We start from the raw sequence: 15,975 nt of genomic DNA, 5'->3' as shown, positions 1-15,975 counted from the left end.
CGCCATGGTGAATCTAAGCTAAAGAGTCCTAATCTAAAAGATATATAGGTCTAAATATATATATAACCAGCTATCTCCTTCTCCTACAGACATGTGTTAGGGCTTGTTCGAAAGCTGCGAATCTTAGCTTTTTACAGTTTTTTACGGCACGTTTTTATGTTCTTTCATTCAAAAGTTATTGAACTGTAAGCGGCCGCTGTTGCAAGTGAAAAAATAGCGCTTTCCATCCATTTTTTTTATCTCGTCATTTTTTTCCTAACAGCCAGCGATCTCCTTAACCTACACCTACAGACATGTGTTAGGGCTTGTTCGAAAGCTGAGATTCTTAGCTTTTTACAGTTTTTTACGGAACGTTTTTATGTTCTTTCATTCAAAAGTTATTGAACTGTAAGCGGCCGCTGTTGCAAGTGAAAAAATAGCGCTTTCCAACTATTTTTTTTATCTCGTCATTTTTTTCCTAACAGCCAGCGATCTCCTTAACCTAGACCTACAGACATGTGTTAGGGCTTGTTCGAAAGCTGAGATTCTTAGCTTTTTACAGTTTTTTACGGAACGTTTTTATGTTCTTTCAATCCACAGTTATTTAACCTTAAGCGGCCGCTACTTCAAGTAAACAATGGCGTTATTCTCCAGCCGGATAGAGAGGAAATCTGTTTTGTCGCTGTGTTCTTTGTTCCCTCGAATTAAACCGACGGTCTAAATAGGCTACATTTGTACGTCCCCAACACAAGACCAGTTCTTTCTAAGTTAGCTCTTTTCATGGAAAAAACATGTTTCCAAGGAGTCAGAGACATCTTCCTGAAGAGTCGAGGTCATGGTTGAGGTTGACGGTGTTGCCGTTGTAAAGATGCTGCAACTCTGCACGCAAGTTAATCGAATGCAAGAGCAGGTGTTTGAACAGGTTGGATGTATTGCCATTCTTGCATGATAGCCTATTAGTTTATCGCAGATATTGCAGCGCGCTCCTCCTTATCTACTTTCCTGAAATATAGCCACGCTTTCGACGGCATGTTTTTGTTTCTCAATAGTAGCCTACAATCAGCTGGTTGAAAATCAGCTGTCTTATCAATGAGGTGCGAAACGGGAAGAGGAGGAGCGTGGTCAGTTTGTGACACTTGTGATTGGCTGAAATGGCCGCGTGCTTAAACACACATTTGATGGCTCTGACAGTCAGACTTCAGGAACCGAAACGTGGAACCGACAGACAAGGCACGTTTCAATGCCAAGTAGAACCTTAGCTTTTAATTCGGTTCCATCAAAGAATTGAATTTCGGTACCCAGTCCTAGTAAGGGCTGTACAATTAATCGGGAAAAAAAACGAAAATCGTGATAAAATTGTGAAATAGAAATCGTGATTTAATCGTGGCAATAGTGGCCTACCTTTGAGAGCGTCCTTGAAGCCAGAACATATTGACAGGCTGGTGTTTCTGACCAGAAATCTGTCCACCTAAGATTCATGCTATTGCCTTTACATTTTTATTACAATTCATTTAATTTTGCTCATCCCGTGTATAATTCATTCTTGGTTATATTTCATCTTGATGTAATTTTCAAAAAAAATCAATAATCGTGATTATGATTTTTTTTCCCATAATCGTGCAGCCCTACCACATGTGCACTTTGGGTAAAGACTGCGCTGGATATTATAACGGGTGTAATCTTAATATACTGTTAAAGGGACAGTTTGGTCAATTTCAACATGCTGTTGTATTGCTCACACTACCCTGGACTTGTCAGTACCCGTTGATGACACATTTTTCGGCTAAGCCCTTTCCGAGATATGAGCAATTCTAATGGGGGCAGCGTTTGTTTACATTTTAAAAAAATGAAACATAATCCAACTCCAAATATTTTCCCAAAAGGTACTGCTGTTTGCTAGTTGCCTGCAGATGTTTTATAACCTTTTGGATGTTTTTGGGAATAAATAAAAATGTTTTTTTGAAATGTAAACAAAGAGCTGCCTCCATTACAATGACCAGGATCTCGGAAACGGCTGAAGAAGAAGAAAAAAAAATCTCAGGCACTGAAAAGTCCAGGGTAGTGTGAGCATTACAACTGCATGTTGAAATTGACCAAACTGTCCCTTTAAGTTTATTTCCCAAATTTCCCGAGGGGCTTTCACTTTCACGCCTTCACTTTACATACTGTAACAGGTCTAGTCTGAATATTAGCAAAGATTTTCTTCGTTCTAACAACATGGCAAACTGGTGACGTCAATGGAATGTTTCACCAGCCACGCTTCTGGTCTCCTAAAAAGGCGTGGCCAAACTGTCAATCATCAAACACCAGCGCAGAATCAACCAATCAGCCATAGTCATAAATGTGCTCCCGCCCACGTTTCACAGCAGTATCACGCCTCTCTTTATAAAGCAGTGCCCTGGGCACTGTGATATTAGAACTTTGTTGCCGTGGTCTCTGCATTAGAACTTTATGTTGCCGTGGTCTCTACATTAGAACTTTATGTTGCCGTGGTCTCTGCATTAGAACTTTATGTTGCCGTGGTCTCTGTCTCTGCATTAGAACTTTGTTGCCGTGGTCTCTGCATTAGAACTTTATGTTGCCGTGGGCACTGTGATATTAGAACTTTATGTTGCCGTGGTCTCTACATTAGAACTTTATGTTGCCGTGGTCTCTGCATTAGAACTTTATGTTGCCGTGGTCTCTGCATTAGATCTTTATGTTGCCGTGGTCTCTGTCTCTGCATTAGAACTTTATGTTGCCGTGGTCTCTGCATTAGAACTTTATGTTGCCGTGGTCTCTGCATTAGAACTTTATGTTGCCGTGGTCTGTCTCTGCTTTACAACTTTATGTTGCCGTGGTCTCTGTCTCTGCATTAGAACTTTATGTTGCCGTGGTCTCTGTTTCTGCATTAGAACTTTATGTTGCCGTGGTCTCTGTCTCTGCATTAGAACTTTATGTTGCCGTGGTTTTTGTTTCTGCATTAGAACTTTATGTTGCCGTGGTCTCTGCATTAGAACTTTATGTTGCCGTGGGCACTGTGATATTAGAACTTTGTTGCCGTGGTCTCTGCATTAGAACTTTATGTTGCCGTGGTCTCTGCATTAGAACTTTAGGTTGCCGTGGTCTCTGTCTCTGCATTAGAACTTTATGTTGCCGTGGTCTCTGTTTCTGCATTAGAACTTTATGTTGCCGTGGTCTCTGCATTAGAACTTTATGTTGCCGTGGTCTCTGCATTAAGACGAGTGCTAGTGGAAGGATGCATCACGGCACTAGCCAGGCCGTGCCCTCCTGGTGACGCAACAGCTTCAGCGTTGCTACCAGTCAGGTCAGGTCAATGCAAGTACTTTCTCAGTTCCCGCAAAATACGGGAACTCCTCCCACTTGGTTTGCTAATGATGAACAAAGGGAGGCCATTTGGGAAATGCTGTTTGTTATGCTAATTGTTAATTGTTATGCTCTTGGTCAGACCATGTTATTGTGCTGGATGTTATTGTCTTCTTCTATCCCCCTATTCTCTCCTCCTCTTCTCTCCTCCTCTTCTCTCTCTCTCCTCTTCTCTCCTTCTCTACTCTCCTTCTCTTCTCTTCTCTCCTCTTCTCCTCTCGTCTCCTCTCATGTCATCTCGTCTCGTCTCCTCTTCTCTTCTCTTCTCTTCTCTTCTCTTCTCTTCTCTTCTCTTCTCTTCTCTTCTCTTCTCTTCTCTTCTCTTCTCTTCTCTTCTCTTCTCTTCTCTTCTCTTCTCTTCTCTTCTCTTCTCTCCTCTCCTGTCTCCTCTCCTCTCCTCTCCTCTCCTCTCTTCTCCTCTTCCTCTCCTCTCCTCCTCCTCTCCTCTCCTCCTCCTCTCCTCTCCTCTCCTCCCATCTCCCTCTCCTCTCCTCCTCCTTGGTTCTAACTGGTTCTAACTGGATCTGTTTGGTTCTGATTGGTTCTGTTTGGTTCTACCTGGTTCTGTTTGGTTCTGTTTGGTTCTGACTGGTTCTGTTTCTGTTTGGTTCTGCTTCCCCTCAGTGGATCTAACTGGTTCTATTTGGTTGTTAACTGGTTCTGGCTCCCCTCAGTGGATCTAACTGGTTCTATTTGGTTCTAACTGGTTCTGGTTCTGTTTTGTTCTATTTGGTTCTATCTGGTTGTTAACTGTTTCTGGTTCTGGTTCCCCTCAGTGGATCGCGGTATGAAGATTCAGGAGCAGATCGTGATCGGGACGCCGGGGACGGTGCTGGACTGGTGTCTGAAATTCAAGTTCATCGACCCAAAAAAGATCAAAGTCTTCGTACTGGACGAAGCCGACGTCATGATCGCCACCCAAGGACACCAAGACCAGAGCATCCGCATACAGAGGTGAACACACACACACACACACACACACACACACACACACACACACACACACACACACACACCATAGACGTCATGATCGCGCCTAGGGCCACCAAGACCAGAGCATTCGCATACAGAGGTACAGACACACACACACACACACACACACACACCATAGACGTCATGATCCCCCCCCCAGGGCCACCAAGACCAGAGCATCCGCATACAGGGAAAATCCGGCCGCACTGCACGCTGAGCGTGTGTGTGTGTGTGTGTGTGTGTGTGTGTGTGTGTGTGTAATGCTGTGGTGACAATGAAAGCTGCTGACATGTGGAATGCTGTAATCTCTTCTGTGTGTGTGTGTGTGTGTGTGTGTGTGTGTGTGTGTGTGTGTGTGTGTGTGTGTGTGTGTGTGTGTGTGTGAAATGTTGTAGTCTTTTCCTGGTTGCTAAACATGTGGTGGCTCCAGACAGCTGATGTGTTGTGGCCGCCTGTCATTGACATCTACACTCATGTGACTCATTCATTGGACACTAGCACCTAGTTCCCCATCCAATCATCATATAACTATACTCTATCCTCCTCTATTCCTCCTCTCCTCTCCTCTCCTCTTCTATTCCTCTCCTATTGTCCTCTCTACTCCTCTCCTGTCATCTCCTCTCCTATCCTCGCCTATCCTCGCCACTCCTCTCCTCTCCTCTCCTATCATCGCCTCTCCTCTCCTCTCCTCTCCATTCCTCTCCTCTCCTCTCATCGCCTCTCCTCTCCTCTCTTCTCTCCATTAATCTCCTCCCCTCCCTCCCCTCCCTCCCCTCCTCTCCCCTCTATTCTCCTCTCCTCTCCTCTCCTCTGCTCTCCTCTCTCTCCTCTCCTCTCACTCCTCTCCTCTCACTCTTCTCCTCTCCTTTCTTCTCTTCTCTTCTCTTCTCTCCTCCTCTGCTATCGTCCTCTCTTCTCCTCTCCTCTTCCCTCCTCTCCTCTCCTCTCCTCCCCTCTCCTTCTCCCTCTCCTCCTCTGCTATCGTCCTCTCTTCTCCTCTCCTCTCCTCTCCTCTCCTCTCCTCTCCTCTCCTCTCATCCCTCTCTCCTCTCCTCTCCTCTCCTCTCATCCCTCTCTCCTCTCCTCTCCTCTCCTCTCCTCTCTCCACTTTACTCTACTTTTCTCTACTCTACTTTTCCTCCTCTCTTATCCTCTCCTTCTATCCCTCCTGTCCTCTCCCCTCTTCTCCTCCCCTCTCCTCTCTTCATATTCCTCCCCTCCCCTCCTCTCCCCTCTTCTCTTCTCTTCTCTTCTCTTCTCTTCTCTTCTCTTCTCTTCTCTTCTCTTCTCTTCTCTTCTCTAATCCTCTCCTCTCTCCTCTCCTCTCCTCTCCTCTCTCCTCCTCTCCTCTCTCCTCTCTCTTCTCCCCCTCTCCTCTCCTCTCTCTCTCCCCATCCCCTCTCCTTCCTTGCCCTCATCTCCTCTCTCCCCCTCTCCTCTCCTCTCCTCTCTCCCCTCTCCTCTCCTCTCCCCTTCTCATCCCTCTCTCCTCTCCTCTCCCCTTCTCATCCCTCTCTCCTCTCCTCTCTCCCTCTCCCCTCCTCTCTCCCCTCTCGTCTCTCCTCTCCCCTCTCTCCTCTCTCCTCCCTCCTCTATCCCCCTCTCCTCTCTCCTCTATCCTCTCTTCTCTCCTCTATCCTCTCCTCTCTCCTCTCTTCTCATTCCCCTCTTCTCTCCTCTACCCTCCTCTCTCTATCCCCCTCTCCTGTCTTCTCATCTCTCTACTCCCCTCTCCTCTCCTCTCTTCTCCTCTCCTCTCCTCTCCTATTTTCCTCCTCTCCCCTATTCTCTACCTCTCCTCCCTCTCTCCTCCCCTCTCCTCTTCCTCTCCTCTCCTCTCTTCTGCTTCTCATCCCCCTCTCCTCTCCTCTCCTCTCCTCTCCTTCTCACTCTCCTCTCCTCTCTTCTCTTCCCCTCTACTCTCCTCTCCTCTCTCCCTCTCCTGTCTTCTCATCCCCCTCTCCTCTCCTCTCCTCTCCTCTGCCCTCCTCTCCTCTCCTCTCCTCTCCTCTCCTCTCCCTCTCCTCTCCTCTCCTCTCCACTCCACTCCACTCCCCTCCTCTCCTCTCCTCTCCCCCTCCTCTCCTCTCCTCTGCTGTCTTCTCCTCCCCTCTGCTCTCCTCTCCTCTCCTCTCCCTCTCCTCTTCCTCTCCTCCTCCTCTCCCCTCTACTCTCTCCCTCTGCTCTCCTCTGCTCTCCTCTCTCCCCCTCCTGTCTTCTCACCCCCCTCCCCTCCCCTCTCCTCTCCTCTCCTCTCCTCTCCTCTCCTCTCCTCTCCTCTCCTCTCCTCTCCTCTCCTCTCCCCTCTCCTTTTCTTCTCTCCTCCTCCCCTCTCCTCTCCTCCTCTCCTCTCTCCTCTCTCCTCTCTCCCTCTCCCTCTCCTCTCTCCTCTCTCCCTCTCCCTCTCCTCTCTCCCTCTCCCTCTCCTCTCCTGTCCTCTTCTCTCCTCTCTTCTCATCCCCCTCTCCTCTCCCCTCCTCTCCTCTCTCCCTCGCCTGTCTTCTCATCCCCCTCTCCTCTCCTCTCCTCTCCTCTCCTCTCCTCTCCTCTCCTCTCCTCTCCCCTCCCCTCCCCTCCTCTCCTCTCCTCTCCTCTCCTCTCCTCTCCTCTCCTTCTCTCCTCTCCTCTCCTCTCTTCTCATCCCCCTCTCCTCTCCTCTCCTCTCTCCTCTCCTCTCATCCCTCTCTCCTCTCATCCCTCTCTCCTCTCATCCCTCTCTCCTCTCTTCTCCTCTCCCCTCACCTCCTCTCCTCTCCTCTCCTCCTCTCTCCCCTCCCCTCCCCTCCTCTCTCCTTCTCCCCTCCCCTCCCCTCCTCTCTCCTCTCCTGTCTACTCACCCCCCTCTCCTCTCCTCTCCTCTCCTCTCCTCTCTTCCCTCTCCTCTCCTCTCCTCATCCCCCTCTCCTCTCCTCTCCTCTCCTCTCCTCTCTCTCCTCTCCTCTCCTTTCTCCTCTCTCCCCCTCTCCTTTCCCTCTCTTCTCATCCCCCTCTCCTCTCCTCTCCTCTCTTCTCTTCCCCCTCTCCTCTCCTCTCCCATCCCATCCCCCTCTCACCCCCCTCTCATCCTCCTCTCTCTCTTCACCTCCCCTCTCTCCCCTCTCCTCTCCTCTCCTCTCCTCTCTTCTCATCCCCCTCTCCTCTCCTCTCCTCTCCTCTCCTCTCCTCTCCTCTCTTCTCATCCCCCTCTCCTCTCCTCCTCCAGAATGCTTCCAAAGAACTGCCAGATGCTTCTCTTCTCCGCTACGTTTGAGGAGTCGGTTTGGAACTTCGCCAAGCGCATCGTTCCGGATCCGAACATCATCAAGCTGAAGAGAGAAGAGGAGACGCTGGACACCATTAAACAGGTAGCCTAGCGTGTAGTCTGCTATCCCATTGAAACCCATTATAAGTCGTGGCTATTGAACTACAAAAATGGCCTCTTCAGGTAGCCTAGCGTGTAGTCTGCTATCCCATTGAAACCCATTATAAGTCGTGGCTATTGAACTACAAAAATGCCCTCTTCAGGTAGCCTAGCGTGTAGTCTTTTTGGCCATTGAAACCCATTATAAGTCGTGGCTTTTGAACTACAAAAATGGCCTCCTGTCCTCCACTTCACAGTACTACGTCAACTGCTGCAGCAAGGAGGAGAAGTTCCAGGCCCTCTGCAACATCTACGGAGCCATCACGATCGCACAAGCCATGATCTTCTGCCATGTGAGCACACACACACACACACACACACACACACACACACACACACACACACACACACACACACTGCTGTATCTACGGAGCCATCACGATCGCACAAGCCATGATCTTCTGCCATGTGAGCACACACACACACACACACACACACACACACACACACACACACAGCAGTATATACGGAGCCATCACTATCGCACAAGCCATGATCTTCTGCCATGTGAGCACACACACACACACACACACACACACACACACACACACACACATACTTCCCACGAATCTGTCTCCTGTAGTAAATGTGTGTGTGTGTGTGTGTGTGTTGTGTTCTCCAGACGCGTAAGACGGCCGGGTGGCTGGCAGGTGAGCTGTCTCGAGAGGGCCACCAGGTGGCGCTGCTGAGCGGTGAGATGGTGGTGGAGCAGCGAGCCGCCGTCATCGAGAGGTTTAGAGACGGCAAGGAGAAGGTCCTCGTCACCACCAACGTCTGCGCCAGAGGTGAGGTTATTATTATTATTATTATTATTATTATTATTATTATTATTATTAGATTATATTAAAGTTATTGTATTAGAGGTTTAGAGACGGCAAGGAGAAGGTCCTCGTCACCACCAACGTCTGCGCCAGGGGTCAGATTATTATTATTATTATTATTATTATTATTATTATTAAATTACTATTATTATTATTATTAACGTCTGCGCCAGAGGTCAGATTATTATTATTATTGCATTATTATCTGTTATTATTACTATTATTATTACTATTATTAAATTATTATTATTATTATTATTATTATTGTTATTATTATTATTATTATTTATTATTAGATTATATTATAGCTATAGTAGATACATTGTAGCAGAGAGCTGCTGCCATCGAGAGATTGCGAGACGGCAAGGAAAAGGTCCTGGTAACATTATTATAATGATGATGACGACGGGCCCCCGAACATTTGTTACAATTGGTCCCCAAGTTGGAAAAGGTTGGGAACCCCTGCTCTAAAGAACTCTAGTAGGGCTTTCAGGCCGACCAGGCCGGAGCCGGTGCCCGCACCAGTTACGTTCGGCACTAAAGTGTTTATCGGCGAACCGCCCGTGTTCATACCGGGTTCTGAACTTTTCCCGCACATGACTGTGTTACCCGGATGAACCTGATGACGGCCACGCTGTCGTCACGGTTTGTGGAAAAAAACCTAGTATTTTGCGGTTCGCATTGGGAACCAACTTTCCGGTTCGTGAACGTTAAAACCTGTGGCGTGAACACGACAGCCGGTTCGCTATTAGGTGCGGAAACGGGCACCGGCATGGTTCTCAGTTGGCCTGAATGCGCTATAGTTGGAAAAGGTTGGGAACCCCTGATCTAAACAACTCTAGTTGGGAACCCCTGATCCAAACAACTCTAGTTGGGAATTCCTGATCTAAAGAACTCTAGTTGGGAATTCCTGATCTAAAGAACTCTAGTTGCTGTTGAGGGATCGATGTGGAGAAAAAATCAGTATGATAGAGGAGTTAGGAATTCCTAATTTAAGATAGGATGGGGGGCCAAAATAAGATAAGAAACGGCTAGGGACTTAGGAATTCGTTCTGTAATAGGAAGTTAGGATTTTTCCTATCTTACTGTTCCTATCTTAAGTTAGGATGAGCATTTAGGATTTTTTCTGTTATGTGGCCCCAGGTCTCTACTACTCCATGTATCTAAATGTCCCATGATGCATTTCTGCTGGCGTGTCTCCTCTTCAGGTATCGACGTGGAGCAGGTGTCGGTGGTGATCAACTTTGATTTGCCGGTGGACAAAGACGGTAACCCGGACAACGAGACGTACCTGCACCGGATTGGCCGGACGGGTCGCTTTGGCAAGAGGGGATTGGCCATCAACATGGTGGACAGCAAAGGCAGCATGAACATTCTCAACCGCATTCAGGAACACTTCAGTAAGTTCTAGAACACTAAACAGCAAGGGCAGCATGAACATTCTCAACCGCATTCAGGAACACTTCAGTAAGTTCTAGAACACTTAGCGGAACACTTCAGTAAGCTCTAGAACACTTAGCGGAACACTTCAGGAAGTTCTAGAACACTAAACAGCAAGGGCAGCATGAACATCCTCAACCGCATTCAGGAACACTTCAGTAAGTTCTAGAACACTTAGCGGAACACTTCAGTAAGCTCTAGAACACTTAGCGGAACACTTCAGTAAGTTCTGGAACACTTAGCGGAACACTTCAGTAAGTTCTAGAACACTAAACGGAACACTTCAGTAAGTTCTAGAACACTAAACAGCAAGGGCAGCATGAACATTCTCAACCGCATTCAGGAACACTTCAGTAAGTTCTAGAACACTTAGCGGAACACTTCAGTAAGCTCTAGAACACTTAGCGGAACACTTCAGTAAGCTCTAGAACACTTTGCGGAACACTTCAGTAAGCTCTAGAAAACTTAGCGGAACACTTCAGTAAGTTCTAGAACACTAAACAGCAAGGGCAGCATGAACCTCCTGTCTGTCTGTAATAAGCAGGGTTCCCACGGGTCATGGAATTTCTGGAATATCATGGAATTTCATAAATGTTTTTCCAGTCATGGAAAGTCATGGAATTTTACCATTTTGCATGCACAGTCATGGAATATCATGGAATTTTCTTAACAGTTGTGCAAAAAGCAAAAACGTTTTTGTTTGGTGTATAACATTGCTTCTTTCTGGTTATACTACAACGCTTTGCCAGAGACAGTTAAGTTTTTGCGCTGTAATTTGCAACATTCTAGAATGCAATGAGCCCACTGAAGTCTGGTGGTGGCTCGGTGTGTGCTCTAGGTGTGAAGAAAATCTTCAGTTTTCATATTTTAAAAAAAATGTTGACAGGTCATTTCTTTTTACAGAACTGGTCATGGAAATTCCGTTTTTTGGGTCGGGAAAGTCATGGAAAATTATGGAGTTTTATATCTGAATTAGAGTGGGAACCCTGAATAAGTGTAATGTGTAATGTGTCTGTAGTAAGTGTAATGTAATGTGTCTGTCATAATGTGTCTAACACTGTGTGTGTGTGCGTGTGTGTGTGTGTGTGTGTGTGTGTGTGCGTGTGTGTGTGTGTGTGTGTGTGTGTGTTTCTCCTTCCAGAGAAGAAGATTGAGAAGCTGGACACTGATGATCTTGACGAGATTGAGAAGATCGCCAACTGAGCACCGCCAGCAGACAGGGGAGGGGGAGGATGGAGGAGGAGGTTGTTGGTTACCACAGCAGCGCAGCGCACCCCATGCCCAACCCCCCGACGGCATCAGCCCCCCCCCCACAGCATCACACACCACAGGACACCACAGGACAGTTTGTGTGTGTGTCTCTCACACACTCGTGTTTTTATTTCTGCTTCTCCACGGCTGTCAGCTACAGTCGCCAACGCCTCCTTTCAAAACCCCTCCCCCTTTTAAACGTAGTTTTGGGATTTCTTGTTTTTCGTTTTTTCTTTTTCTTTTCCTTTTCCACGTCATGTCAGCGTTTTCACTCTGTTGTACACCGAGGAGACTCTGACTCTTGGCACCAGACGCTGTGGCTCACTCACGCTCTCTGTAGTCCAATAGCCTCGTCTTATAATGGGTTTCAATGGCAGAAAAGACTACACACTAGGCGAGCTGAGGAGGCCATTTTTGTAGTCCAATAGCCTCGTCTTATAATGGGTTTCAATGGCAGAAAAGACTACACACTAGGCGAGCTGAGGAGGCCATTGTGGCTCACTTGCGCGGTTGTCGCTAATTCATTAATTAGGATTTAAACAGACAAGCGCAGGAATAAATGTGTAAACGAGGCGTGTCGCCTATATATATATATATATATATATATAAAAATAGATAAATAAAGCTCTACGGTGTTCTAACGTGCTCCGAGGCCGATCTGACACGGTGGCACCGGAGGTCACGATGACGACAGGTCAAAGGTCACCTGGAGTCGAAGGTCATGTGGGGTCGGGGCCTTACTGTTTTTAAAAATCACTAAATCACCGATTCTCAATTCAGAACCGGAAGTCAGTCAGTCCCAGGAATCCGATTCCAATTCCGGAATCTTATCGCAGGAATCTGATTCCTATTCCCAACTCCGGATTCTTGCTTCCCAATATTGTGTTTGCTCTTATAGAAGACAAGCGAAGAAAAATCTGGATCTGACATTTTGGCATTATATGCTGAGTTACGACGCACGAGGCGCTAAAAAACGCTCATGTGAAAGAGTTTGGGGTTGAGATTAAAGTCTTGAATTTTAGAGCTCGCCGAGTTTGGGCTTCAATTTGTTGACTCGTCCGGCTTCTTAGACGTAGAGCCAACCAACACACACACACACACACACACGTCTGCCAAACACACGCTGGAGACTTGAGTAATAAAGTTCATTTGGAATTCCTCCAGGACGTGTGAAGACTCCAGAATCATGTCTAGTCAAGTTTCCCCACATCACATGTCCACCTGTAAGGTCATCTACACTTAACGAGGTCGTTAGAGAGGCGTGCAGACCAACCTATAGGATCATCTCTCCTCTCCTCACCACTCCACTCTCCTCTCCTCTCCTCCCCTCTCCACTCCTCTTTTCTCTCCTCTCCTCTATAGGATCATCTCTCCTCTGCTCACCACTCCACTCCTTCCCTCTCCACTCCTCTTTTCTCTCCTCTCCTCTCCTCTCCTCACCACTCCACTCTCCTCTCCTCTCCCATCACCACTCTCCTCTCCTCTCTTCTCCTCTCTTCTCCTCTCCTCTTTTCTTTTCTCTCCTCCACACCTCTAGCCTCTCTGTTGGTGGTGGCCAAATCAAAACACTTTTTTTTAATAGTATTCCAGAGTGTCATGTCATGTCATGTCCTCATGGCCGTCTCCTCTGTACAGCTGAAGTGTGTTGACCTGGCGGGGGCTCTCGGTCGGCTGTAGGGACTCCGCTCTGCTTGGCTTAATTATCAGCTTTTTATTTTTTTATTCTTTTATTTTTCTTTAGCTTCTAAAACCGGATTGCTGAGCGGGTAAGACGTGGTAGGATTGTATTGTATTGAATTGTATTGTTGAGCTTTCTGAGGAAGGAATTCCCCTAGTATTCCGGAACCCCTCCCCTCTGTTCCGGAAGCCTCGGGTGAGGTGGAAGTTAGCATCGCTAGGAAGTTAGCATCGCTAGGAATACGCACGCTGGCAAGCACGTCTTGCTGGCTAACCAATGAAGAGTCTCCTCTCTGGAGAGGCGCTGGAGTGAGCCAATGGGACGAGCTGCTTACGTAAAGTGGGCAGGGACAGAACATGTTGGGCCGTGGTGTTCCAGAAGCAGAGCTGTTGTCATGGCAACCCCACCTCTTCACAGCTGATGTTTATGATTTTGATTTTTAATCTCATGTTTTGATGTGGCCCCCAGTGCTGGAAACCACAAAATAAACTCAAATAAACAGACTGTGATGCCTGGTGATTTGTAGCAACGCAATATTCAATCCAAGATCAACCAATTCAATTCCAAGTCTTCTAAATGTTACAGTTCTTTACAACACAATATCCGGAATCATGCCTTCAGTTCTCTAAACTCTACACCCTAATTCAAAAACTCAACGGGCAAAGCACCACACTTCTCATTGTGTGCGTTGTCTCAAAAACAATGTGCTCTCTTCTAAAAAGGCAAATTTGTTCTCAAATGACCCAAGCCGTCATTTGAATTGACACTCGTATATATGAACTCTAATGTGCGTATGGTATAACACTGCACTCAGCATGACTCGCAGTAGGGGAGAATGTGAACTGTGTGGGGACAGTTGCAACAAAGCGTTGTCCGCAACTGTCCACACAAGACCAAAACATTTTCAACTATCCATGGTAACTGTCCACACCAGTTGAAAAAGAATGGTCGTCGCACACTCAGAACTTCATGCAGTTACATTTAATTAGACCAACGTTTCGGCTTACGCCTTCATCAGGGTCATCTTAAAGGCGTAAGCCGAAACGTTGGTCTAATTAAATGTAACTGCATGAAGTTCTGAGTGTGCGACGACCATTCTTTTTCAAGTTGAGTCTATTGTCTGCCGTACGCACCTCAAACGGTGTGCGTTTACTGAAACCCAAAGAAAAACTGTCCACACAGGACCAAAACATTTTCAACTCTCCATGGTAACTCAGCATATTAGGTTTGAGACAAGGTTGTTACTGTTATGGAAAGCTAAGACACTGGCTGGATCTCAAATGGCGCACTTGTGCACTTCGGGCACTATGTTTCAGTGCGTAACTAATACGGCATACGCACTGAAACATGAACACTAAAGTGCACAAGTGCACCATTTGAGATTCAGCCACTGATTATTTAAAGGGACACTGTGCAGGAAATGGTCAAAAAAGGTACTGCGACTATGCTGCTTATTGAAACTGGGCTGCCTATTGCCAAATTTGATCTGTTCATGAACGTTTTCTAAGTAATAAACTAATATTTTTGAGTATCGCCCAAGTCATTTTTACAGTTAAACATTGCTATTTTTGGAAATTCAAAATGGCAAACCATGGAGAAGATCCCCCTTTTCATGTATGTCATAATGAATACTTAGAATTTTATGGTGGTGGTAAGTATTCATGAAAAAGGCAACATTAGTGAATGGGTAGCATGAATTCTGGAAATAAAAAACTAATAATCTCACCGTGTACCTTTTGAATGATATAACTTCACAATACATTGAACAAATATTTTAGACAATATTAGATAAAAATGGAAGATTTTTCTTTAAAAAAAAATACTTTTTCACCTATTTTTTTTTTCTCTCGGAAGAAATTATCAAAGCAGATGCAGGATAGAAGGAGGGTGTAAGTGAGCATATTTCAAGTTAGTTTCATCTCTAGTGTGTTTCTGACGGGAGAAATCTGCAGTGTTGCAACTACCACATGTTGCAACCGTCCACACTCTCCCCTAGACTCTTTTCTCAGCGTGACTCGCAGTAGACGTTATTTCAGGGGTTCCCAACCTTTTTCAACTTGGGGCCCACTCGAAATTGTCAAAAATGTCCTGCGTCCACCTCTGATCCAATTAGGAATAAAAGTCAAATAAATCAACAGCAACACCCACCAAAATATGATTATTGTTTTTAGAAAATGATTCCAAGGCCCACTTGGAATACCTTCAGGGCGCACCAGTGGGCCCCGGCCCATAGTTTGAGAATCAATGCCTTATTTTGTTCAGTCTTCCACTTATTGCAGAGAGTATCTGTAAAATACTGAAATATTTCATATTATAAATATTTTACATTTTGCTGACATTGAAAAAAACTGAATTACTGTAAAATATTGGGTAACCATGTGAGTGATCGCTTGTATTACTACATATTTTAGAGAACTAGGATACACTTTAAAAAAAAAAAAACTCACTTGTTTACCACCACACATGCTTGACACCATCTAAAGCAAATTTGTTTATCTTGGTCTCAAGAGAGATGAACAGAGCAAGGATATGGATCAATGGAACCATGTTGTGTGTTCTGATGAGACCAAGATTAAAAATAATAATAATAATACTTCAGATGGTGTCAAGCATGTGTGGTGGTAAACAAGTGAGTTTTACAAAAAAGTGTATCCTCTCACTAGCCAAGCATGGTAGTGGGACTGACATGGTTTGGGGATGCATGAATGCTGTCAATATTGGCATCTGAAATACACCTAAAAGAAACATGCATGTCAAAATGCACTGTGACTACTGAAGCAGATCATGATGCTCTCCATAGGATTGCAATCAAATCTCACACCAATCTATTTAAGAGAGGTGCATACTCAAAATGTGAAAGTTCAATGCAAAGAAAGGTTGAAACGCACACCGCTGACCTCTCTTTTAATCCCTTTTCATTTCGAGATGATTCGAGTCAACACAGCCCCTTCTCTACCGGATTTTTTGGGGTGTACTCACTTTTGTGGGTACATGTTCAAACATTAATGGCTGTATTTAGTTTTTTTTTCTGAGTGAAAACGAAATTTAAGTGATTAAGTATGTTGGTG

The 15,975-nt window shown here is 45.9% G+C and overlaps 1 protein-coding gene across 1 annotated transcript in view; it reads left to right on the top strand.

Moving 5' to 3' along the window:
- ddx19b (DEAD-box helicase 19b) overlaps nt 1-11,193 on the top strand; it is a 28,066-nt gene extending 16,873 nt beyond the window's left edge. The window contains exons 8-13 of the mRNA XM_063193405.1: nt 4,122-4,299; nt 7,520-7,661; nt 7,915-8,010; nt 8,340-8,502; nt 9,747-9,938; nt 11,120-11,193. Of these exons, the coding sequence (XP_063049475.1) occupies nt 4,122-4,299; nt 7,520-7,661; nt 7,915-8,010; nt 8,340-8,502; nt 9,747-9,938; nt 11,120-11,181 (833 nt within the window). The 3' untranslated portion in view covers nt 11,182-11,193. The remainder of the gene's footprint in view (nt 1-4,121; nt 4,300-7,519; nt 7,662-7,914; nt 8,011-8,339; nt 8,503-9,746; nt 9,939-11,119) is intronic.
- The last annotated feature ends 4,782 nt before the right edge of the window (nt 11,194-15,975 follow it).

This window comes from Engraulis encrasicolus, unplaced genomic scaffold (assembly GCF_034702125.1).
Source record: "Engraulis encrasicolus isolate BLACKSEA-1 unplaced genomic scaffold, IST_EnEncr_1.0 scaffold_37_np1212, whole genome shotgun sequence".
Lineage (NCBI taxonomy): Eukaryota > Metazoa > Chordata > Actinopteri > Clupeiformes > Engraulidae > Engraulis > Engraulis encrasicolus.
Note: the sequence above shows the minus strand (reverse complement) of the source record. Positions and strands in the feature narration are given on the sequence as shown.